This window comes from Peromyscus californicus, unplaced genomic scaffold (genome assembly GCF_007827085.1).
Source record: "Peromyscus californicus insignis strain IS unplaced genomic scaffold, ASM782708v3 Scaffold_5__1_contigs__length_169319896, whole genome shotgun sequence".
Lineage (NCBI taxonomy): Eukaryota > Metazoa > Chordata > Mammalia > Rodentia > Cricetidae > Peromyscus > Peromyscus californicus.
The window spans coordinates 159,920,677-159,947,499 of NW_026294573.1; the positions used below are offsets into that span (position 1 = coordinate 159,920,677).

Below are 26,823 nucleotides of genomic sequence, written 5' to 3' on the forward strand. Positions count from 1 at the left end.
AAATCCACTGTTTTGTACAATTAATTACAGTAAGAAAAACGGGGAAGGCATTTGAGGGTGAACAATATTAGGCCTGCGTAAGACAGTACATGTGGCTTGCAGTGAACAGGAGGGTCATTTAAGCACACAGAGCTGTGCTGATTTACTATAGTTAGTGGGTTAATAAAAAGGCTCTCCAGTTTCTTCAGGGTCAGTCTTAGATATGAGGCTGGAAGAAAGTAAGTAAGGGCATTTTGAAACCAAGAATAAAGCATTCAATATCCCATAAGAGCCTTTTGCTGGCCCTCAGAGTTATTTCCACGTAATATAAAGTTTTCAGATGACCTCATTTCCATCGTGATAATCTCTCCAAAGTGTCTGGGTGTGGTGCTCATCTGGTAAAATGACACATTACACAGGGCGGCCTCCGGCCTGGCCACTTTCCAGCGGGCTGCCTGCTCCGGAGAGGGTAGCGCTTGCAGGCCCTGTGGTTCTGCCCTGCATGGCTGAGGGAGGAGCTGCCGAGTTCGGTGGTTAGTGCAGCAGGCTGAGTCAGCAAGCTTCGTTTCTGTATTTGGCCGTGTAACTTACCGAAACTGTGGTCAGACCAGCTGTCTGTCATAAAAGGCGGCTTTGTTGTTCTGTGTAACTTGCCCAAACTTCTATGTGAATGTCACTTTCGTTGCTGCTCTTTTGAAGCTCTGAAACCCCTCTCTGGGATTTTTCTTCCTTATATATTTTTTTCTTTCAGTAATAGTCTAGTTCAAGAAACTAAGAAACAGAAAAATAAGAACAAAAACAACAAAAAAAAAGCAAGTGCCATGGTTTCAGAGACCTCTACACGTGGGTAGCCACACCTGGCAGAGCCATGCATGCAGGGGACAGTGAAGAAGTCACTGGCTTTGTGCCTAAGCAAACTCAAGGCCTTACATAAAAACCAATAGATGACAAAGAAAGCAGTTTTCCACGATATCAAATACCAGTTCTTCAACTTAGTCCCTGGGATGGACTTTAGAACAAATAATTCGCTGCTTCAGATATTTACTACAAATGGGAAAGACGTGATCCACGTTAGCGTAATGGGGAAAATAGCCTGCTGGGGAAAATTATTGTGTGGCATGGAAGCTTCCCTGACCATGTGGCCAACACGTTCACTGTCATGAGGCCATCTTTGTCTGCTGCCCGTGGTGAATGTTGTAAGCTAAGCTGAGCAAGCGTTTTCAGGGGTCTACCTGAAAAGTAAACACTCTTATATGTCTTAGAATGATTTCATTGCAACAGTGTATGAGAATGTTCTTCAGACTAGTAAACAATCTGAATCAAATTCAGAATCTTAAACATCTATAAATGGGACACCGAGGAAGCACAGAGCGAGCACAAATTAAATGACCCTGAGCGAGAAGAGTGCAACTCGAATCTACACGTATTTGCTTGGGTTTAAAAGAAAATGAGTAATGTCAAGAACATGGCGTGATAATCCTGCGTATAAAATATTTGGCTGCATTCCATGTTAATGTGTAAAGAGTTCCTTTAGAACATCAGAGTGAAATACTAACGTAAGTGTTCTATTGCCACGCGGTTTTCAGGGGTGTTTCTTGCATTCTTTGTATTTTTCTGGAGTATTTCCTAGTATAAACATATTATTAAAATATGAATCAAGCTATTTGTATTATAATATTTGTATTTTCCTTATTATAAGCATATAAGAAAAGGAAGACATTCAATATCACCCCATCCCCAAGAGATAAACAATATCAGCATTGTTCTATAGTCTTCTACATATATTCATGTATTAATATGCAAAATGGGCCAACAGTGGATATTATATTTGATAGCCAAGCTATTTTTTATTTTTTACTTTATAATGCATTCTTTGTAAGGTGATTTTTCTGTTACTGTTAGAATTTTTATCTTTTTAATTCCTGCTAGAATTTTTCTGTATAGATGCGGAATGGTTATGTAACCAATCCCCTTTCTAGAAGGTTGTCGTTTCCACTTCTCTGCTAGTGAAAGCAGCACTCACCAGCAAATTTTCACCTGCTGGGAGATCTGTCCCTGAGACAGACACAGAGGGTGGAATCTGTCTGTCTGCTTGTCTGTCATCAAAGGCCCAATTGTTTCCTGTGTTTCAGGAAATACAGTGCAGTCTCCCAGGCACGTCCACCACCACAAGTGACTGTCAACTGAAAACCAGCCTGGGCAGTTGGGCGTGCTGCTTCAGTACCTGGATCTGAACCATTTAAGCACTCACAACTCTATTAAACCACCGGTACTTTGAGGAGATTTTTGAAAACTACTTTGTCCAGTTACTTTCAAAGGTTTCTAGGAAGAGGTATTCCAAATATCAGTTTCTCATTCTCATCACCGAAGGGAAACAAAGGAATCTTTTTTTTTTTTTTTGAACAAGCACCCATCACTTCCTACATGAGACTCTGGGTGGTTTCACTGACCTTCAGACTCATGTCTTTCCTGAACAACTGGAGCTCCACATGCTCTCCTCCCTCTCAAGTCTTAGACAGCATGTACAGTTTGCCCTACGTTGCTTTCTTCCAAGAAGCTTGTCATCTGTGGCCCTGTGGCCCCATCTGGGGCTGCCTTGACTGCTTATCTCTTTACCTAGAACACACTGGACCCAGATACTTGCCAGACTATCCCTGTCCTTCACTCAGGGCTGGCTCAAATATGACCTTTGAGAGCCTTCCCTGACCACCCCATCGTGTGACTTCTCCCCCACTCCCTCTGTGTCATGTGGCTTGGGTTTGCTTGTTCCCAGCTGTCTGCATCCTCTAGGCTGGTGGTTTGGCCTGTGTGTGTTCCATCTCCTCACCATAGTGTCAGCTCCAGGACAAAGAGCCTGCCCTGCCCCCCTAACTTGCTCTCTGTGTTACACACTGCTGCCCCTTAAAAAAATAAAATAATAATAATAATAATAATAATAATAATAATAAATAATAAGTGATCCTTTCCAAAGACACAATCTTCTTTCCAGAAGTGTTCAGAGTGTGCAGTGTGAGAGGAGACTGGGAGGAAGAAGAGGAGCGGACGGTAAGAAAATGCTCCCTTGTGATCTGGTGACAGAGCCTGACAGACCAGATGTCATAAGACTCCGGTTATTTTCCAGCCCTGGTGTGGCAGTGGTGTGACCAGCAGCGAGTCATACCACTCTGCCTTTCACAATCTTGCAGAATACACGTCACCCAGCTCTCTAAACCAGTTTGCCAGCTTCAGCAGGTCTTCTCACCCATGGCTCACAGAGCCTCTGAGCAGCCGTCAGCTCTGCGGGGATACAGCTGAGGGAAAAACAAAAGGAAGACAATCCAGGAGAAAGCTGTAATTACCCTCCTAACTGCACAGACAGGCAATAAACATTCACTGATTTTAATACAGCAAGAAGTGTTGACTTTAAAACTTCAGTGTTGATAAAAACACATGACTTTCAACCTTTTTATCATCATAGTGCAAATGCAAACACCAGCATTTTGAGGAAACAGTTGATGACATTAAGATTCAAGAAAGCATGTCAGCAATATATGAAATATAACCATTGTGGGTAAAATATAATGGCAACGATTCTGGCCACCCACAAGGGTCTCACAGTCATGACTCACCATGTCTAGGCCTCCTTGGGCACTCATTGTCACTTTCAGATGGATGCTGGCAGTGCCCAAGGACATAATCTACCATCTACAGGGCAAAGGGCGGGACTGGAGGGCATCCTGTAAATTAAGCAAAATAAGGCAGATGAAGAAAGTCAGTCATCACTGAAAAGGTGTGTGTGTGTGTGTGTGTGTGTGTGTGTGTGTGTGTGTGTGTGTGTGTGTGTGTAACACAAAAGCAAACGAGGGACTATGTGAAGGGACACAGGGGTCCAAAGGTAAGGGAGAGGAGGTTACAAGGCGGGGTAATGGAGGTTCAAGGGAAGACAAATATTGGATGTTTTCTCTCCTGTGTGGAATCTATATCTAAATGTAGATAAAGGCACAAAGGGGGAGAATGAAGGGGACCAGAAAGAGGGGAGGCAAGAGAGGGTAATAGGGGCGAATATGAACAAAACGCAATGATACGCATGTATGAAAATGCCATAATGAAACCCATCGTTTCAGTAAGCACTCTACTAACTAAAATGTTAGTAATAAAGCAAAAAAGGAGAGAGAAAGAACGAAGGGAGGAAAGAAAAAGGAGCTAAGGGTGTAGGGTGTCACTCAGTTGATGCAATATTTACCTAGCTTGCACAAAGCCCTGGGTTCAATCCCCAGACCACAGGAACTGTGCACGTCTTACAATCTCAGCATTTGAGAGATGGAAACAGAAGGATTGGGAATTCAAGATCATCCTATTCTGCAGCAAGGCTCAAAGTGGGGAAAAGGTATAATCCAGAGGTGACATCAGTGACATCAGCTCGTATCCATATCTCTTTGGGGAGGGGGAGGGTTGAGCATGCCATGCCATCTTTCTGGTGATATACCATGTCTAAGCTGCACTGTGCTCTGCAAAGAACCTGGGTCCTATATTTTGGGTTGTGAGCCTAGCCTTTAATGCTGAGCCATCTCTCCAGCCACAGGAGTCCCAATGAGGGCCCAGTATGGAGGGTACAGCAGAAGTCAGAGGCCTGGAACCAGACCATGACTCATTGCAGTGAACACTTACAAGTAAAGATGTATGGACCTAAGAGTATTACCTGTGTTTCCTACTGGGCCACACTACAGCTTCCATACCAACGTTTTATCTTGTTTTTGTATATTTGGTTTTTTGTTTGTTTGTTCGTTTGTTTGTTTGTTTGTTTTGGGTTTTTGGATTTTCTTTTAAATTTTATTTTATCTTGAGGGGAGGTAACAAGGGCAGAGGGCAGAAACAAAGGGACAGGGAGATGAAGGGGTGCATGATGTGAAATCCACAAAGAGTCAATAAGAAAGAAAGAAAAGAAGGAAGGAAGGAAGGAAGGAAGGAAGGAAAAAAGGAAGAAAGGAAGGAAGAAAATTTAAAAATTAAAAAGAAGAAGAACAGCAATAACCCAGGTTCCATTCGTTTGAACAGATGTTGCTTCTCAGCTGAGTACTCATCTTCCACATGGACCCAGATGGACGGCCCATTTCCAGGTAGAGCAGGACAGACGGCTACCATCCACCAGCTCAAGAACAAAGGCTGAGGCCGAGGTCATCACTTCCTATTCACACATCTGTATCCCAGTCACCAAGCACACTTCTTTTTGTTTGTTTGTTTGTTTGTTTGTTTGTTTGTTTGAGACAGGGTTTCTCTGTGTAGCTTTGTGCCTTTCCTGGAACTCGCTTGGTAACCCAGGTTGGCCTCGAACTCACAGAGATCCGCCTGGCTCTGCCTCCCGAGTGCTAGGATTAAAGGTGTGGGCCACCACTTATGGGTAGGTAAAGGACCTAATAAAATGCACATAAATGTACAAAATAAGATTAAAAAAATAAATTAAAGCAACACCATAAAGTAATGCTGAAATGTGTTAAATAAGCACTTAATAGTGAGAAGCAATTTGCTTACTAAAGGATGTATTTGGTGATGACTCAGGTGCTGTCATTTGACTGACTTCTCTGCTCATTAAGTGTGAGGAAGGCGTACTGTAAAATCAGCCCCTTATCCGTGTCACTTACTTTCCACAGTGGGGGGAGCAGCAATAGCAAAAGCAATCTCACCACTAACCCAGCAAAGGCGTGGTAAGGCAGGAAAGGCTGTGGGGATAAACGGAGCAGTCAGCGTAATTGAGAACAGGGTGAGCATTGGTAACAATCGTGCCCAGTGTGGTCTCCCAGGGAGACAGCTGAGAAGAGACCTAACGGAAGTGATGAAGCTGGGGCTGAGGATTCCTTAGGGAAGGCTGTCTAATACAGAGGTGACAAGAGACACCAAGGCAGAGACATGATTGTATCCACGGTGGCCAGAGTGGTTAGAACGAGGTTTGAGAGGTGAGTGGTAGGAGCTGAAACCAGGAGCAACTTTTAGGAAGTTGGTAGACACAGCAAATCAGATATAGCACTGTAATATCAGCTTCGATGCCTGACCGAAATGTAAAGTCAGCAGTTTCATTGGAAACATGGCATTGGGTGGTCCCTTGAAATGCTGTACCTTACGATTTTTTGATGTAATAATAATATCATTATCATGCATTTTCATTGGAAACATGGCATTGGGTGGTCCCTTGAAACGCTGTACCTTACGATTTTTTGATGTAATAATATTATTATCATGCATCTTCAGTAGAAACCATATTTCACATTTAGAATTTTGACTTTCTCCCTGTTCTCATGGTTCTGGGCAGAGCAGCAAGCTGTAGCTCCTGGTCAGCCATGTGATCCAGAGAGAAGCAAGAGACCCCTGTAGGGACGCTGTGCTGCGCTCTGTGGGGTCAGTAGCTCGAGTGTATTCTATGCATTTTTTCTTTGCTTTCATGTGTGTGTGTGTGTGTGGTGTATGCATGTGGTATACACACATGTGTGTGCCCACGCAGAGTCTAGAGCAAGACATTGGATGTCCTACTCTATCATTCTTTGCCTTACTCCCTTGAGACGGGGTCTCTTGCTAAGTCTGAATTCTCCTGTGCCTACAGCCCACCTCCAGTGCCACATCAGGGGAGTGACAAGCACGTGTGACAACGCCCAACACTTTATACAGGTGATGGGGACTTAAATTCAGGTCCTTATGCTTGCACTGTGAGCACATTTACACACTGAGCAATCTCCGCAATCCTCAGAGCAGTGTGTGTGTGTGTGTGTGTGTGTGTGTGCGCGCGCACACACACACACTGCACGCATAATTCATACACATGAATGATAGGTGTATGTAACCATGAATGCCCATGCAAAGGCCAGAGCAGGGTTATCAGCTGTCTTCTACCATTCTCCACCTTAATGCCTCCAGACAAGTGGTTCTCAACCTGTGGGTCTTGACCCCAGTGGGGATCTCATATCAGATATCCTACATATCAGATATTTATATTATGACCCATAACAGTAGCAAAATTAGTTATGAAGTAGCAACAAAATAATTTTATGGCTGGGTGTAAACGGACGTTTCCTGTCTCAACAGCCCAGTCCCAAATAACTGACTCAGAGGCTGAACATGAATTATAAATACTCGACTGATAGCTCAGGCTTGTTACTAGCTAACTCTTACCCTTAAATTAACCCATAATTCTTACCTGTGTTTAGCCACGTGGTTGGCACCTTTTCTCGGCACAGCATTCTCGTCTTGCTTCTTTGCATTTGCCGGCAACTCTCTGACTCCGCCCTTCATCTTCCCAGAATCCTCCCAGTCTGGCTCTCCTGCTCAATCTCTTCCTTCCCAGCTATCAGCCATCCAGCTTTTTATTAGCAAATGAGAGTAATACATATTTTTAGTGTATTAAAAATTGTTCCACAGCAGCTGGGGGGCACCACAACTTGAGGAACTGTGTTAAAGGGTCGCAGGGTTAGGAAGGGTGAGAACCACTGATCTAGAGCTCAGTCGGTAGAGCATGAGACTCTTAATCTCAGGGTCGTGGGTTCAAGCCCCATGTTGGGCGCCATTTGTAACTGGAGAATTTTTCTCCAGCTCCCGCCGCCAAGTCCCGCCAGTCCCGGGGCCCACTTATAAAATAAACACACAGACTCTTACATTATTTAAACTGCTTGGCCATTAGCTCAGGCCTATCATTGTCTAGCTCTCACTCTTATATTCAGCCCATTTTTATTAATCTTTACTTTGCCACGTGGCTTGTGGCTTACCGGTACTTTACATCTTCCTTGTCTTGGCAGTGGCTCCAGCCGGTCTCTCTTTCCTTCCTCCTTCCTCAATTCTCCTCTCTCCTTGTCCCGCCTATACTTCCTGCCTGGTCAATCAGTGCTTTATTTATATAAAGCGATATCCACAGCACTGAACCAGAAAATCACTGCTTCAGGTAGAGATTCAGTCGCCTGTCTCTGCTCCCAGTGCTGGGATTATAGGCATGTTCAGCCATGTCTGGCTCTTTCCATGGTGCTGGGGATTCAAACTCAGGTCCTCATGCCTTCAGAGTGAACACTTACCATGAACCATCTCCCCGGGCCATCAAAGCAGTTTTTACTCATGCCGGGCTTATATAAGTTTATACTTATTACTTATTTGGGCTTATGGGGATACAGGCCTGTTATAGTTAGTGAACATCTGTATTGTAACCTGTTTTTTGAATGGTAACTGGGAGGACAAAGACACAAGCAGGAAGGGAAGTGGAGAGATGCAAGCAGGGTTCGTCCAACCCAGGGTGAAGTGTGGAAACACTGAGAAGTAACTGAAGTCCAGTTATATTCTGAGGGCGAAACAAATAGCGTTATTAGATAGGCAGTTTTAAAGACAGAAATAAAGATAACTTCAAAGCATCACCTGGGAACTGAAAAAAAAATGGCATGCATTCCTATGGATTGGGGCGGAGAATACTACAAGAGAAATGGATTTGGAATAAAAATGAGAAATCTGACTTTGGAAAAACATCAGGCTAGCATCCTGGGCTGTTCAAATCAGAACCACTAGCTATATGTAGGTATTTAAATTTTCATCTCAATGAACTAACATTAAATCACTCTATTCAATTGCATTCACATTTCAAGTATGTGTTATCTACCCACATGCCATTAGTGCCTGCATTCATGGACGGAGAAGACAGAGAGCATTCCTGACATTACCATCACAGAAAATTCTATTGGGCAATACAGGTGGGGCCTTAAACCTCTACCATTATTCCAGACCCTGTACTAGCCACTTTACACACATTGTGTCTTAATATTTAAGAATGTTCCACGAGTCAGTGTTCCCTCCTTTGAAGCAGAATGTAACTAAGATTCACAGGAGTTAAGTCCTTTGTCTTAAGTCACAAGATTGCTCAGGGGTAAAGAAAAGGGCTGGATTCCAGGACTATCTGTCCAAGTATTCACATCAGCCAACTACAGTTTAGAAATGCTAGACTCGTGTGGAATGAGACATTGCTTATACAATTACTGTCAATGAAACACTGAGGTAGCAAAGAAATCAGATCTGATGGACCTGGGGTAAAACCACATCTCCCAAGAGATCCCATGTGTTCCAGAACTAAATCTAGTACAGTGCAGGTTCAATCATTTAAAAGGAAGCAAAAACCATCGATGAGGCTCCTGGTTTTCAGTTTCCTGGCTGATAGAGAAGCAGAACCGAGGTGCCATAAGGTTAGGATACCCTTGGTCTCCTATGATCTTCAGCTTGGCATGTGGAACCTCAGTGGGCACCTGGAAACATATGGAGTGCTTGGGACACAGTGGTAGGTGCTTGGCCATTTTGTAGCTGTAACCTAAGCTGCCTGCCACGATCTAAAACAAAGTTCCCTCACCCAAAATGCCAACTGTTCTGCCATGTAAGAAATGTGGGCCCGGGGTGACACTCCAGTTGTGAACATCAGTACAGGTATTAAAACATGGGGGTTGGTAGCAGTTTGTGTGAGGCGAACCCACTCCTGACCACTCTGACTTGCACTTGATTGTAAAGCTACGGAGCATGTCAAGGTCCCTGCACCTCAGTCTGTAACACTGGAAACCAATTCCCACACCTTAGTTAAACTGCTTCCGAGATCCCAAACGCTTGAAGTACTCAGCCCAGGGTTTGGGTCAGAGAATGTCAAATGTCAACAGTTATCCGAAAACAAAAAGGCATGGAGACAACCCCCACCCCCACCCCCAAAATGATAAAGCCATACAAAGCATTTGTCCAATCAAAAACAAATACATGAGCTGGGTGTGGTGGCGCACTGTAATCCCAGTGTTCGGAATGAGGCAAGGCTGCAGGTTCCCCAGTGAAATCCTATCTCACCCATCCCAAGAAAAATCACTGAGATAGTCTACTTTTCATATCAGGGTTTTGAAGTCCTATTATGCACAGCTTAACTCAGACCTGCCACATTTCTAGTGCCCAGTGGGCATATGTGGCTTATGGCTACACACTGGCCAGAATGTCTCTTTTTGAGACAGGGTCCTGAATGTAGCCCAGGCTAACATGAAACTCATGGTCCAGCTGCATAAGCACTGGCATTACAGGTCTGACTAGGTGATTTCTGAGATGCTTGTACATGGAAGGTGGTCACAGAAAAGTCTGAGTTCACTTAGGGACTTTAGACTCAGCGAGCACATGCCAGGAAGAAGCTGTGCTGAGAAATGACCAGATACATTAAGTGGACATGGCAAAGCGAGTTTTGCAACCCAGCTCTACTTCCTATGTCCTTGAACAAGTTAGCTAGTCAAACAACCATTCCCTTATTTGCAGAATACAGATAACAGTGTCAGCCCCTCTGATGTTGTTCTGGAGAATGTGTACACAAAGATCTGTACCTATAACCTATTTCTCAAATGTGGATTGTGGGTATTTGTATTTGAGACTGAGAAATACAAGCGAGCTTCACTAAAACTCAACTCTTTACATAGTGTAGCATGGACTTTCAAATAGAAACGCACACAGAAGGACCTGAGAGCTGTAGAGCTTTTATAACTTATGATGACCACACCATATTCTAAAGCTGGGAGAGTCTTTGCATTTGTCCAGTGTTCAGATTTCTCAACCCAGAAAAGTTCCCAATAGTTGGCAGGTCCTCAGAACACTAAACGAATGTTCCATTGCAGTTTATGAATGTTATAATCACACCATTTAAAAGTATGAGCTTGGAGCTTCCTTTATATTATAGTTTATGAGGCTACTTTTTAATAAAAATAGTCTCAAATTCTTGAGTTGACACAAAGTTCAAACAGTATAGAACAAGTTTAAATGATTGGGCATGTATTCACTGCAAAAGTAGCTGGCCAAGCCTATAAATTGCTAGGATATATTAGCCATGAGGGACCCAGAAGACTACCTCAGAGCTTTTCAATTGCTAAATATTACAATGTCACCAATTTCCACTACCTTGAAGAACACACACATATCATGAATTAGCACAAACACGTTTATTTACTAACCAAAGGAAAGATCCTAGGTAAATCAACACTTTGACATGGCTTTCATGTAAAGTGTTGGTGATACAGACAATCGAACACGAAAAATAAAACTGAAGAAAAGAAGTAGTATGGATATTTATGACCTGCTCATTGAACTGAGCTTATTCACTCTTGCAGCTAACTCCTGTCCAGGGTGGTGACGAAATCCTTACTCCACTTTTTCATAGACTCGAGTACAAGTGACATTGTTCATGACACAATCCTAGAAGAAGAAAGATACAAAGTCAGGCTGGTTGTACATTCCAGAGCAGGAGTGATAATAACACGCTACAGCCAGAATCCTGTAAAATCCTGTCACAGACCTTGCCGATGGAGAAAAGGCATTTTAGGATTTCTGGACTCGGGAAGAGCTGGGGCCTGCTGTTTTGTATATATGTACATTTGCTATCCTGAAGACTAAAGCCCTGAATATGATCTCTAAATTACTCATTTGGTTTTGGAAAATATCCCTTACTTTAAATAAATGGAAATATCTATATATATGTACAAGAGAGCTGCTTGGTAGCCTGCCAAGCTCTCAGGGATGAAGCTTGAAGAAACTGTTCCAGCTACACTCTGGGAATCACATCAAGTCTCCGTCCCACCAAAGGCTGCCTTAGTAACGAGTGCTCTCCATTTTAAATTGTTAATTTGAATATTTTCTTCCTAAATCTCCTTCTCGTGTTAAAAACAACGACCAAGAACAGTTATGGCAACTGTGGGCGCAAGCCTGAACCTCAGTGGACACAAGCAGTTTGGCACTTACCACCACCAGCTTCCCGTCCTTGAGCTTTCTTGTTATTGTGCTTTCCTTCCCATCCCAGCTCTGGTGCTGAACCAGGGCACCGTCTGTGAAGGTGCAGACCGTCTGCAGAAACACAAGGGACTCTTCAATCTCCCCGAGTACACGAGTTCCCATGACCCACACCCACCCTACTGACTTTATTCACAATACAACTATGTGCTTTTCGAACTGGAAACTCGCACGATGTTTTCACTTTACAGTCCTGGGACTTTTACTAACTTTAATAAATTCAACTTCACAAAATAACTTTCACACTAAGTTCTTGGCAATAGCTGTCGTTTAGAAGCTTCTCTCATCTCACAATGTCATAGCTGACCTCAGTTTTTCTGCCGTCGGCTGTAGTTTCATCAAACTTCTCTCCCAGGGTACAAGAAAACTGTGTCGTCTTCAAAGTGCTCTCGGTTTTGACGGTGACATTGTTGCCGTCACAAGTAATGATGCAGTCTGGTTTGGCCATGGCACCCATTTTCCTAAGAGCCAGTCCTACCCCTGTGTACCAGGAAGTAACACAAGGATCAGTTAAAATTGACGCAAAAACAGAAGTCATGATTTAGTCGTAATCATTTCATCAGCCTGGCCGACTCTCACCCACCCACTGACATGCACATGTCCAGCGTGTTGCGACATAACACATGTAAGCCTCATGGTCGTCCCGAGCTCGTGGGTGGGGGTGGTGATGTTGCCACCGGACTGCAGAGAGCTGGGCAAGCACCTTTAGCCAGAAGTGCCAGAACGGAGGCGGAGAGTGCTGGCGACGTGGTTCCCCTGAGCTGTGCGTCCTCAGCAAGTCAGGCAAGACTTTACTCCTTAACCTTAACTAAAGCCGTTGACATAGGCCCGCCCCGGCATGGTGACACACACGTGTGATTCCCGCATTCAGGAGGTGGAGGCAGGAGGATCAAGAGTTTGAGGTCAGTCTAAGCTGCATAGAAACCTTGTCCCCAAAAACAAAACAAGATTAAGAGGCAGTTGGGCGATGGTGAAAATAAAGCATTTAAAGTTGCAAACTTAGATCCAAGTTCAGTCCTACACATCAGATTCTGTCAACTACTGTATTCTCCAGCCGGCACACACCACGCCCCTGGTGAACAGTTAACAGACTATGCAGAAAAGAAAAGGAAAAAAAAAATCAATCCTGAGGGATTCGAATAGTACAGTACGTAACACAGCTGTGATGTTCCTGTGTGTGTGTGTGTGTGTGTGTGTGTGTGTGTGTGTGTGTGTGTGTGTGGTGGTGGTGGTGGGGGTCCACCCTGGGAAAAGCAAACATTTCAAAGCTGTGTAACAACTTATTTTCCATGGTAAGGCTCTTTCTGTGTACTAGGAACCTGCCAGTGCAATCTGAAAACACCGTACGATTTGACTATCTGGTTGATTCTTGTGTAGTCTGTTTATTTACAGTAGTTGCACAGGTCTGACATTCCACATTACCGAGTTACGCATTAGCTTATAATCTATGTACTCCTCCTTGGTGACAACATTCCTAAGGAACCTGGGATATTTTCATAAGAGAGGAGATGAAGACCCAAGTGGAATGATTTATCACGATGCTCATCCAGGTTTCTGTGCTCCCCCTGCCCAGATGCCTATGGGTCAGGCCTGATAACTTCCTAACTCCGGAATGCCGAGAACCAGCCACTCAAGCATAGGCACCCGGTTGCTTTCAAACAGTGCTCTCTACTGGTCCTCGCTCACACCTGTGCGCCTCCCGAAGTCTTGGGTGAGGCCAGCAAACGGCACTTTCCAGACTCACTTTAGTCTTCCACTGGGTAAAAGGAAAGAGACAAAACCTGCGTTCACATTCTACTGACAATATTATAAATACAAGCATGATTCATCAGAAGCCAGGCTTAGCCCCGCAGTGTGTTGGATATTGGCTAGAAGAGAATGAAGGCTGGTTCTGAAGGGAGGAGGTGTCAACAGACCGTCACTGGGATACTAGGGGACAGAAGCCTGGAAAGCTGTCTCCTAGTCCCAGCAGCACCTTTCCGGAGAGAATCCCTGTTCAGCTAACCCCACCCCACTTGCTGGCATCTGCGACAAAGGTCCGTTTTGTTTGTCTGCTCTATGTGTCTACATGTTATCCCTCTCTTAAGGGTAGGCAAAAGTGACCGCCGGGCGGTGGTGGCGCACGCCTTTAATCCCAGCACTTGGAAGGCAGAGGCAGGCGGATCTCTGAGAGTTCAAGGCCGTGCTGGCCTACAGAGTGAGTTCAAGGAAAGGTGCAAAGCTACACAGAGAAACCCTGTCTCAAAAAACCAAAAAAAAAAAAAAAAGAGCAGGCAAAAGTGGCAACAGAAAACAAAGCACTACTTGCAGTGAGCGTGAACTTGAACCTTGCTCACTCTCTGGCTAGGTTTTAAGAAGCAGGTGGCCGCTGCAAGGCCACACCCATCATATAGCAGGGAGCAACCACAGGCCAGCAGTTTCTGATTATGGTTTTCCAGCCAAGCCCACGGTCTCCTTGCTCCTCACCCTCCAGACTCAGGAGACAGAACAGAACAGAAGCAGGGCTACAACCATGCACACGGGGTTTCTCCGGGCTTCGCCCATAGGCCACCAGCTGCCTAGTGCTGTGTCCACACCGAGCAGAGCCAGCAGCCGGTCCAGCGCCGCGGGAGCCACGCCTAGCCAGGGGCGAGGAGAGGACCGGAGAGATGCTGCAGAGAAAGAGGTCTGGGCTGCATCCTCATTCAAGGCCTCTAAAGGGATCCTGCAGAAACCACGCCCTACCACACGGTGTCCCCACGGAGATGGGGGAAGGGGACTCGCGCCATCGAGGAACAAAAGATGCGGCAGGGTGGGCGAGGGGAGTGGGTGCTGCCACGACGGGGTCAGGTGGTGTGGCAGGACAGTGGCACCCGGTCGAGGACAGGAATAACAGCAACGGAACTTTGAGTGGGCTGTCTGTAGGGGGGTCCACGGCAGGACGTCTGGCACGCGCCCCTGCAGGGCCGGAAGCAATGAGGGGCTGCCTCGTGGGCGAGAAGCAGAAAAAGAGAGAAGCGGGGTAGTTGACCCCGTCCCGAACCCGGCGGCGAAGGCGCGCACTCCATCCTAACGGCCGCGTGGTGCTCCGCGCAGCTCCCGGGGCCGCGTGGTGGAAGGGAACCCACACATCCCACGGGGGATGCCAGCACGCGGATAAGGACCCGGGGGCTCGGCGGGATATCCTCACCTAGCTCCTTCATGTATTCCTCAAAGCCGTGGCTTTCCGTCAGGCGCCACTTCCCCTCGAGGTCCTTAAGGCTGGCCATGGCGGGCGGGCGAGCGGGCACGAAAGCAGCAGCAGGGAGACGCGGTGGCGGGGGCGCTGTGCAGCTCCGGGCGCCACCGCGGCTTATATCGCCATGGTGTGGGGAGGTGTCGGACAGCCAATAGGAGGTGCGCCTCGCCCCGGCCACGCCCCCTCGCCACGCCCCGGCCCCAGGCGCCCCGGGCCGCGCCGGGGGTCTGAAGGTGCCACCCTAGCTGCGCCCGGCCGGCTGGGAAGCCGCGCATCTCCCGCAGCTCCTGCAAGCCGAGACTCGCCGGGCGCGCCCTTCTCCTCCCCCAGTGACAGTTCCGGCACAGTCCCGCGCGTCCGCGCGCCCAGGAATCTCCCCCCCGCACCCCCCGCACCCCCCGCACCGGACAGCCTGGACCCCACGGGCCTGCGCGCCATGGTCCCACCGCCCTGCCGCCGCCCTACACGAAAGGAACTAATGAGCTAAGGCCTGGCGCTGTGGGCATTGATTGGCCGATCGATGAGTTAATTGATAAACTGCAGTCTCCTTAACCTTGACAAACCTACAATCCTACTCCCTCCCTGCTGACCCCACCCTCCCGCCTCCGGGGGGCCTCACCAGGGCCTCCTCTTGGGTTGTGTTGGGTAAGATTAGAATGACTCTGGAAATTTCTTTTCTCCACTAAACCGTAGCAAGTTTCGGCTTATATGACTGCCGTTGCCACTGGAGAATTTTACTGGTTTCTATTCCCCTATAAGGGATCAAAACGATTACTTCCCTCCATCTTCGAGGTTCTTAGGCTGGGCTATGAATTAGTAAATTGCCTCGAATACACCGATGAATTTTTTTTAAAAAATCATATTTTATCACTTTGATATGCACAGAAGTCCCACAAAATATGAAGCTCCAAGGCCAGTCAGGTGACAGGAGCTGACAGATGGATGGCATCCCGAGTTACAGAACTTAAAAGAATCTGGAGGATTCGGGAAGACAAAGGGAGCATATTTTATGAGACAGTAAGAAGAGGAATTGTATGGTGAATAAAGGTTATGGAGAGGCCAAGGGTCTCCTACAGCCTAGGCTAACTGCAAACTTCCTATGTAGCCAAAAGGGACCTTGAGCTCCTGACCATGTCTTCATCTACCAAGTGCTGGGATTTCAGGCACGTCCAACACACCCTGCTAAAGTTGTCGTTACACGGAGAAAGTCAAGAATAAAATATACACGTCGTTAGGGAAAGTCTACCACACAACTATTGATTTTCACTTTCAGGGCAGTATTTAATAAGTTAACCTGCGAGATTCCACGCTTTGTTATGGCACAGGTTTGTATTAGATAATTTTGCCCAACTACAGGCTAATGTGACTGTCCTGAGTCTATTTGAGGGCAGCTGAGCCATGCCTTTTACTAGGTTTGGGTATAGACAACTCCAAACGAATTTATTCACATCTGCACTTGGGTAATGCTGATTCCCATGTGAGGAGTACAGTGGTTGCTTCAGATCCCCAGCACTCACGTAAAAGCTGGGTGCAGGTGTCTGCAACCCCAGAACTGAGGGCTTGGAGAGAGGCAGATCGCTGGCATTCACTAGTACAGCCAGTACAGCTATCTGTCAAGCTTTGGGTTCAGTGAGAGACCCTGTCATTCAAAAAGCAAGGCAGAGAGCAACTGAAAAAGACAGCTGACGTCAGCCTCTGGCTTCTCAGACACATGAGGGTTCCATATTTTCACCTACTAAGGTCGTATATGGTTGTGATATGTTTTGAGCCCCAACATTCCACTCTGACTGAGCCCCTCAGTTTACTTCTTGCCCTGGTAATGTTCTCTTGTGTATGGATTGTGGATCTTTTCAGAGTGTGGTTTTCACAGAATCTTACTGGCTGCTCCCATACCTCATTGGAGGTTGTATGGACTGAAATGAAAGTGTTGCCACACAGACCAGCTGTTGCCATGGAGACAATGTCAGTTTATTGAGTATCTACTATGCACTACATGGTCTTTCCTGGCATTTACACCCCTGAATTCTAATGCCCACTGATCATTGAGGGTTATCCCAGTTTGGGGGAAGAGGAAATGAGGTAAGGAAAGTTGGTGCCGGGGAGTAGTAGAACCAGAATCTGCTTCGAGGACTTTCTCACGAAAGACCTTGTGAAACATGACCACACTTGCCTGTCTTTTGTTCACGGTGCCTGTGAAGGAGGTGAGAGCAGAGGCCACAGCCACTCTGCCAAGACACTAATTATTGTATCATCCCTCACACAATTAAAATCTGAGAAGCATCTAGCATGCTTCAAGAAATTTTCTGGCCTGCACCTCCTTTATTACAAGTTCCTACTCTGAACCCTAGTGTTCCCACAGTACCGTTTACACACTGACCTGGCCATGTTACCGTCCCAGGAAGGGCTTGAGTACCCACATCTGAGAGTCCATTGATCAGAAAGCAATGATGCTCTCCGGGACACTAAGCCCATCACTGGCTCCTGACGTAAGTGCTGCTCCTGGTTTGGAAGCCCCTGGCAGGCTGGCTCCCTTGTTCCTAGGCTCTACCTCATCAAGAGCTGTCTCCACATGTTTTCTCCGGTGCTGGATCCAATGTGGTGATGATAGCCAAGATTCAGTATCAATGTATTAATTTTTGCTTTGATGAGTAGAACTAATCCTTTTGTAGTTAAATACATCTTGGAGAGGCATAAAACTGAAATACCCATTAGTGTCTGATGCAGCTAGCAAGGCCTTGTTTACTGCTGTATCATCAGGGTAACACAGTCAACACCTAACTCTTGGGCGCCTCACTTGAGCATCTGAGGATTAAATTATGTGAATACATAAGCTATATATACATATCATTCATATTAACATTTGCACACTTTTATATCCTGGGTTTCCTGATTTCATATATCATCCCTACCTCGCACATATTAGCTGTGACTATTTCCAGCACCTGAACACATGGTCTGAGAGCATAGCTATCATCTCACTATGCAGTTACTGTTGGTATTCTTTTCCACATACTGAGTGTTCTGCATCCAGCTCAAAGTCTATCTGAAATAGACATCATCTACAAGCCTGTGGGTACCTTCAGATTCTCACACATTCCTGGCCCGCAGAATGCACCCTTAGCCTACAGGGCCATCTTGGGTGTGAGTGGGTTAGTAATTTCTTAGGCATAGTCAACCTTGATCTCTTAGGAGCAGTCAGTGCTGTCTGGGCTGGTGGCTTTAACAATGTGTACACTTCCTTTTGGAATGAGCCCAAGTTAATGATCAAATTTGAAGAGGCCACCAAGAAATCCATGTCAAAGGCCTTAGACTCGCATTTCACCCAAACAGGGAATGATAAAAATTCAGTTCTGAACTTCTAGTTTCTTCTTTGAAAACCACAGTACCTGTGTTACTGGGGATACCCAGGCATTCTCCAAAACAGCTGCAGGACGTTACTCAACAGTCCTGTTAAAGGGGGTTATCTATGGACAGAAATAAATGAAGAATGGAGAATTCCTGGCTGCTTTTCCTCTAATCCCCTGAGAACAGATGAGGCAGAGGCAAAGTTACCTCTGTCTCTGAGCCCCAACTTAGGAAATACTCTGACGATATCTCATGGGCCTAAACAAAGATGCTCAAAATCACTCTATTTCCACCTAGTGGTGGTAGTGAAATATTTCTCCTGGACTTTATTTGATTAACACTGGTGGCCTGTTGTGTTCACATTCCACAGATATGGGTGTGACACTTTGGAACGCAGTGTGTGATTTCATTTAGAGACAACCTAGTCGCTGTTGGTGTAGGCAAACGCACCTTCCACGAGGTTTATCATTCTATACGGTCACTCCTAAGGGCAGTATGTATCAGTGGCCTAGCACGCGCGTCCGATGGGGAGGAAAGAGGGAACACTATGTTGAAGAAATCATGGCACAGACTACCCACAGTAATTCATGTTTGATTAATTCACTTAGAGAAGACAGTTAAGTCTTCTTAACTGGCAAAATAGATTTTAAAAATGCAGAAAAGCAGCAAAGTTTTAAGTGGGGTCTCTGAATAAAGCAACACTTCTCCAGTTTTAGTGACTGAACCAGGCTACATTTGTTAGGGTGATATTCAGATCCAGTCCGTCTAGAGCGGGGCCTGGGGTTATTCACATCTACTAATTCCTCACCGGTGTTAGAGCTACTGTCCAGGGACTATCCTCCAGGTAGCGAGGTTGTAAAAGATGCCTGAATCCATACACAGGACCTTGCTACAAAGGGGCGGCTGCCACTTCAGTTTGTGAAATATTTTTATTATACTCCTTTAAAACTGTTTCTGATTATATCCTTGTGTGAAAATATGATCAGCTCTCTCCATCTGTGCATTCCACATACATACATTTGACTGATTATAGACAAAAATATTTGAAGAAAATGAGTGTCTATCCAACTTATAGAGTTTTTGTTCTTGTCACTATTCCATAAACCACACAATATAATTCTTATTTTTGTATTTAAACATCATACTTTATCTTAGGTATAACAACATGGTTTACATGTTAAATAATACTATAACAGAACAATTTGATGGATTTTAAATAGAATTTTAAAAGAGGGGGAGAATTTTCAGATTGCAAAATCCCTCCCCCAAAACCAAATTTTAAAAATCACCTTTTCTAAGCAGGTCAATAGGACACATGTATTCATGACTAGTTAGTTACAGCTCATTCCTACTGTACTTATGATCGATGGAACTGAAAAGTCCAACCCCAACAACAAATGTTGGGTTCTTTTGGAATGTAACAATGGTTCTTGCTACTTCCATACCCAGGAACTTGAATTTAAGTATCTACCACAATTAAAGAAAAAAACTATGGTGGGATCGAAACCAGAAAAATAAATTAGCTTTATATTTTCTTGGTGACTCATGTGTCCTTGTGCCTGGGTTCTGCCCTTCTTCATCAGCTAATACAAGCTTCTCTTTATCTCCTTTCTAGTTTTTATACTATACTCACACTTATGTTCCCATACATTCATGTATACATTTTAGGCGAGGATCTGCGTATAAGAAAGAAAATGTGGAGTTTTTTATTTCTGAGTTTGGGTCACCTTCATTAATGTTATACTTTCCAGATGCATCCATTTTCCAGCAAATTTCATAATACTGTACATAACTCTTCATATTGCATTGACATTGTATCATCACTTAACTAGAGACAGAGTATATGAGAGGTCACACATGGGACATAGTCAAATACTACCTCATGTGTGAGGACTGAGTATCAGCTGACTTGGTGTGTGTGTGTGTGTGTGTGTGTGTCTGTCTGTCCATCTGTCTCTCTGTGTGTGTCTGTCTGTGTGTCTGTGTGTGTGTGTGCGTGTGTGTGTGTGTGTGTATGTGTAACTCATCCTCTGAAAACTCCAGGAGACAAATGAGAAATGGATCAAACTCACTAAAAACATTATCTCACTCAATCTTTGGACTTTTTCTGATCAGTCCGCAGCAGCTGTTCTTCTGTCTGCTTTCCAGAAAGCACGATCAAAGGTTTCAAATGGAGTGTGGAGGTGAGAAGGCGGGAGCCCGTGTCTGTTTAAGCTGAATGCCTCCCTTGAGTGTTCTAGCAAGTCTGTGAATGGTCCTGAGTCTGACCTGACCTCCTGTAGACATGTTTTGTTTACCCAGCTTCTAGCCAGGGCGTCCCTAAGAAAGAAACCACTGGAGCTGCTTCTGAAGGAAAGTCCTGGAAGCAGATACATGAGAGATCTGGATCTTGTCAGTTGTCTTTAGCAGCAGAAGTCCCCAGCTGAGACCAGGGTTAGGAACTCAGACAGCCTCAGACACACCCGGAACATAAAACTCCACATATTTCAATGCATCAGGTCCAAGAACTCTGACTAGCCACCATTCACCAAGAGAAAGCACTTGTTTTGATTGGTATAAGGTTGTTCCTATTTAAGGAACTGTTAAAAATGGTCTTAAGAACCTCTCTCTTTTTACTTAAAGCAGCTCTGTTCCTATACCATGTGACTATCATAGCTTGCCATTAAAACTTAGCAGTTGCTCAAATAATAGATCACAAACAAATGGTTGCTAAATGAACTGGACTAGGGGCTGGCTAGAAGGGAAGGGAGGTGTTGCAGAAGTCACAATAATAAAGGGTGAGTGGCCTCAAAATAACGCCGAGGCCACAAGCTTAGAACAGAGGCTCTCAGCATAGGATGACTGATTTCCCTGACTCACATACAGGCCCCTGCTGTCCAGATGTATGTACGACTGGATATTACATTTGTAACTAGCTCATGGCCACAGACTGCAAAAATACAGTTTGGAGCCGGGCGGTGGTGGCGCACGCCTTTAATCCCAGCACTCGGGAGGCAGAGGCAGGCGGATCTTTGTGAGTTCGAGGCCAGCCTGGTCTACAGAGCGAGATCCAGGAAAGGCGCAAAGCTACACAGAGAAACCCTGTCTCGAAAAAAAAAAAAAAAAAAAAAAAGAAAAGAAAAAGAAAAAAAAAATACAGTTTGGGCTAATCCTCCCATGTCACATATGGGCAGTGTTCAGAAGTTTAAAGACACAGTGCTACCAGGCGAGGTAACTTCATCTCAAATGCTCCTACACCTCCCTCAATCCCACTTGCAACTAAATCAACACTCCAAAACCTTGGTATAGACAAAATTCAAGTCAGGCCCCATGGGGGACACCTTTGGCCTTTAAAAATTGCAAACCACACACACACACACACACACACACAGAGAGAGAGAGAGAGAGAGAGAGAGAGAGAGAGAGAGAGAGAGAGAGAGAGAGAGAGAGATCCTCAGTAGTATTTCTTTATCGGATGAGGTCAAGCCTTTTCTTGCTAAACCCCTTCCTCATATTTAAGTCCCACCACCTGATATCCTATGAACTACTGCTTTTCCTCAGATACACCATTTGATCATTTCTTTGATACCTCTCTATACTTGCTAATGATTTCTCAAATCAGATCCACTACACCCAGGGCTCTCTTGCTCAGGGATATTAATCCTGATGGATCAGGCCCACTGCCTCCTTTTCATTTGATTTACTAAGGAGAGCCATGAATACTTCATAACTTACCTGAATCCTATCTCTAATCCTTTTAAATTGGCAGTGGGACACCGACCCCATAAGCTTTTAGAGGCACACACAGAGCTACCTAACCAATGCGCAGATGTTTCTGCGTGCTCCTCTGAACCAGCCAGGAGGTTGGAAAATAGCTTTTTCTTTATTCTTCATGGATATCACAGGACACTTCTCACTCTCCTGTTCACTTGTACCAAACTTACAGACACAAATTCATCAGTACACGGGAGAGGGCATGCTTGGCTCTCCCATGCATTGCCTGCACCAGCTCTCCTCTTCCATTCCTGCGCATACTTGTAATCTTATCACTCTTGAGACTGAGACAGGAAGCTTGCTGAAAGTTCAGTATCATCCTGGGCTATGTAGTCAGTACCAAGTTCAGCCAGGGAAATATAGGAAAATCGTGTCTCAGAATTACAACAGATGCGTGACAATGCTTGCATTTTGAAACACAGACATTTGTATTCTACCTTCTAAAACAGACTTAAATTAAGATCATGACTCCTCAATGGTAGCAACCATTCTGCCTGAAACATGAATTATAGTAATCCGTCTACTTAGAAAACGGAACATGATTCATTGGAAACTCTATAGTTTCTTGGGATTCACAGGGAGTCACTTATTTGAGAAACCATTGTTGCACAAAGCAGGCAATATGTGTAGCCAGACCTGGCTCGATGGATAAATTTTTGTGTGTCTAGTTCTTGGGATCAAACCTAGGGCCTTGAGCATGTTAGCAAGAGTTCTGTACTCTTAACTACATCTGCAACCCCTTATCACCTATTTCAAAACTTCAGAATACACAGTTTTTCTTTCCAGGATACCAGATATCTAGTATCCTGTTCAACTTCCTTTTCAATGCTCAGGACCAGAAAGGAGCGGTCCTCAAATACCATGGCCCCTGAATGGTTTCTAAATATGACCCTGAAGTCTCTGTTTATAACTCCTGATTAAAACTTATTGCTCACAGGAGCTTCCAACTTCAGTCTTTCTAGAATGAGGGTTTACAATGAGATACTTAAGTTACTCACTGCTACATTTGTTCAATCAACAAATCAGTAAAATGACTTCAAAAATTAAAATAATCATTGACTTTGCTTCTGTGCTCACCCCTTCCTGTCCCTTTTCCTTCACACTCTATCAGATTTGCCCTTTAGGCTGAGGAAAGGGTGTGACTCCTCTTCATGTTCCTTCCCTATTATCATCCACAGGCACTTGGGCTAATGTGTGGCAAGATCTGAGGGCAACAGAGAATCAAGGGATCTACTCTGTAGCTGAGACCTGGGAGCTAGAGGACTGGAGTCAGACTCGCCGTCGAGGGCTAGGTAGTGTCATTATTCCGTGATGGTCTTGTGATCCAGAGAGCCCCTTGCAAGAGAATGGCAGCTAGGTGCTCGCCTTTAGAAAAGGTGGCAAGACCTGGGCCAACGATCTAATCACAAGAATATCACAACAATTGCCGTGTGGTCTTCACCCCCAACTGTTCCCCTGTCCAGAATCTCACACGCTGCGTCACAGTGACAATGCTACCTCTAAGACACCCGAGGCAAAGACACCTGAGGCAAAGGCAGGGTTCCCAAGGGCCCCCGTGCCCTGAGCAGTTCCCAAACTAAGCATATTACTATTTTCAGTTTCAGCATGGTGAAAGATGTAACAACTACCCTCTGCCTTGACTGGGACAGACCTCAGTTATTTTAATAATTGTAAACAGTGGAAGTATGAGCAGTGCCCATTTCTAGCCCATGAAAAACGATTGATAACAGGTAAGTAATTGTTCAGTTTAATTCTCACCTATCAGACAGTTCCAAAGCCTAAATTCCCTTTTTTTAAATAAATTTATTTATTTATTTATTTGTTTGTTTATTTTACATCCCAGCTGCAGTTTCCCCTCCCTCCTGTCTTCCCAGTCCCTCCCTTCATCCCCCCTCTGTTCCCACCCCCCAATCTACTCCTCCGTTTCTGTTTAGGAAAGGTCAGTTCTCCCATGAGTATCAACAAAACATGGCATGTTAAGTTGCAGTAAGACTAAGCACCTCAGCTGGACAAGGTGACCCAGTATGAGGAGTCGGGTCCCAAATGCCAGTAAAAGAGTCACAGACAACCCCTGTTCCCACTGCTAGGAGTCCCACAAGAGGACCAAGCTGCACAACTATAACATGTATGTAGAGGGCCTAGGTCAGTCCCATGTAGGCTCACTGGTTGTTGATTTAGACTAGACTCTGTGAGCCTCTGTGAGCCCAGGTTAGTCGATTCTGTGGGTTTTCTTGGGGTGTCTTTGACCCCACTGGCCCCTACAATCCTTCCTCCCTCTCTTCTGCAGGATTCCCAGAATTCCACCTAATGTTTGGCTGTGGGTCTGCATCTGTTTCCATCAGCTGCTAGTTGAAGCCTCTCTGATGACAATTGGGCTGGGCTCCAATCTGGTCACAGGAGATGACCAATTTAAAGCCTAAATGTCTAATGAGATGTTAAATTGCTGTCCGTGGCTGGGGTTTGGGCCGGGAATTTCTGAGTTCTTGTACACTTATTCCGAAGGACTGAAATTACAGATTGCACAGAGTTGCGAAGTCAGCAAGGAAACTTTATCCAAAGCAAAGAAATAACACAGATCAGAAACCCACTGTGAAGACTGAGGGCAGCCGCACGGTGAGGGGACTCGAGGCCCCCAGGCATCACCTAGCGCTTTCTTTTACGGGGCTCACGAAAAGCAGGAGTTTGATAGCTTAGCTAGGGAATGTAGTTTGGGTGATTCTCTAATTTGATTGACAAACTAAATTATGTAACTATTTCTTTACTGAGTGTGTTTCTTCCACAACGGATCTAAATTTAATCATGTCCATGCCCAATTATGAAAAGGCATGACCCGGAAAATAGGAGCCTCTCTCTGAAAGTTCACTTGAGCGCAGTTTTGCCTTATTAAACATGTATCCCAAACTGGTCCAGACTGGATCAGCCTTCGTTCCCTCTTACTCAAATATGTTTGAATAGAAACAGTCCACGTTTGGTGGTCATTAGGGGAGGAAAAGCTTAGTCCATTGTTCTGAGTTTCGTATGTGTAAAGCTGGAGGCATTTGGGAGTCCTAGGTTGCAAACAAGTGCTAAGCACATTTTTCAAAGAGGGGTCTATGTGTATTCCAAATTAAGTGGAGTTCCAGATTGCTAAACTATTCTCGATGCTGTCTGCCTCAACACGGTATGCCAATATCACGCCATAAAGATTATAAATGCTGCATTATAGGAAAAAGAAAGGTCATGTTCACTCATGTTTTCCTTGCTACACAACATCACACATACAGCATGTATAGACTTCTCTGTGTATCCATATATAAAGGATCAGCAGAGCTGTCTGCAGCACAGTATGTTCCTTAAGTTGAAGCCATCAAAAAATCACCTGGATTAGAACTTGTCCTTGTCCTCAAAGAGTTTGGTATCAAGGTTATATGAGGTGAAAAACTGAATTTTAAAATCTATATTTTTTTAATTGTTTTATTGAAATTCAAGTCTTTAAAAACAGCAGCGGAACTGGGCAGTGGTGACGCACACATTTAATACAAGCACTCGGGAGGCAGAGGGAGGCGCATCTCTATGAGTTCGAGGCCAGCCTGGTAGGTTTGCCACCATTTTTTTTCCTTAACACAGTTCATCATTTTGTAGCTGGGAAGAAGGCTCAGTCTGTAAAGTGTTTGCCTCACAAGCATGAGAACCTGAGTATGATCTCCCAGAAACCACTTTTCAAAAGTGGGGTGCAGCGGCACACTTGTAAATCCAGTGCTAGGATGCAGAGGCTGGAGGATGCTTGAGGTTAATAGACTAGCCCATCTAACTGAATCAGCAAACTCAAGGTTCAAAGCAAAACTCAAAAAACAAGAGAATGAGGAAGCCTAAAGTTGACATCTGTCCTCCACACACACCCACACGCAGGCACATCATTTTTATTTGGGTGATTTTTAAATCATCATTTGTTATTTTAAAATCCTCATTTCTTGTTTTTTTCCCATTTTTACAATATTTGCTTTTTAATTTATTATTTGCATTTTACAATTTCACAAGTCAATTACTTTTTCACAGCACCTAACGTGAGATCATAGCAAGAACAAATCTCATAGGGAGTACACTTGACTGGTGAGATCCACTAATCACTTTGTATTAGAATGAGTTCTAATTTAGATTAGGATATCATTATTACAGTCCAGTTACTCAACATTAGAGCCTAATTACTCAACATAGAAGCAACCTTGTGTAGATATAAACTCTAATACAATTTTGAGGCATGCATTTCTATAAGACTCTCAGAAATAATAGTTTGACTAATCAGAAAGGAATTCAAAGAGATACAAGATCAGTAACAGCTAGGAAGGGTTGTTTCTACAGGCAAGAACAGCTTAAAGGTTCATAAAACATAAAACCAAAACCTATCCAACATTTATGAAGGAAATTGAACATGATACCAACAAATGGAAAGAGAGGCTATATTCATAGACTGGAAGCATTGATATAGTTAAAATATCGATGATAGCCAAAGAAGTCCATAGATTCAATGAAATTCTTAGAAAAATTCCAATATTATTTATAGCAGAAAGAGAAAAGCCACCCTAGCTTTCATAGGGAATTGGAAAAGACCTTGAAAATTTAAAGCAATCTTGAGCAAAAAGAATCAATCTAGAAATACTGAATGTCTTTATTTCAAAATAAACTACAAAACCTTAGTAATCAAATGGCACAGTATAAATACAAACCACAAAAGATGTAGCTCAGTTGATAAAATACTTGCCTACTATACA

General features: G+C 44.6%; 1 protein-coding gene across 2 annotated transcripts; it reads right to left on the reverse strand.

Moving 5' to 3' along the window:
- Positions 1-10,897: 10,897 nt before the first annotated feature.
- Fabp5 (fatty acid binding protein 5) lies at positions 10,898-15,260 on the reverse strand. 2 transcript variants are annotated; one of them, XM_052717926.1, is made up of 4 exons: positions 14,930-15,076; positions 12,068-12,240; positions 11,713-11,814; positions 10,898-11,169 (listed from the first exon to the last, which is right to left on the reverse strand). In XM_052717926.1, exons 1-4 carry the CDS (start codon positions 15,006-15,008, stop codon positions 11,116-11,118), a joined length of 408 nt encoding a protein of 135 aa, XP_052573886.1. In that variant the 5' UTR covers positions 15,009-15,076; the 3' UTR covers positions 10,898-11,115. The 2 variants fall into 2 exon arrangements, with proteins under 2 accessions (XP_052573886.1, XP_052573887.1); XM_052717927.1 differs by lacking the exon at positions 12,068-12,240 and having other exon boundaries at positions 11,129-11,169; positions 14,930-15,260.
- Between the last annotated feature and the right edge of the window lie 11,563 nt (positions 15,261-26,823).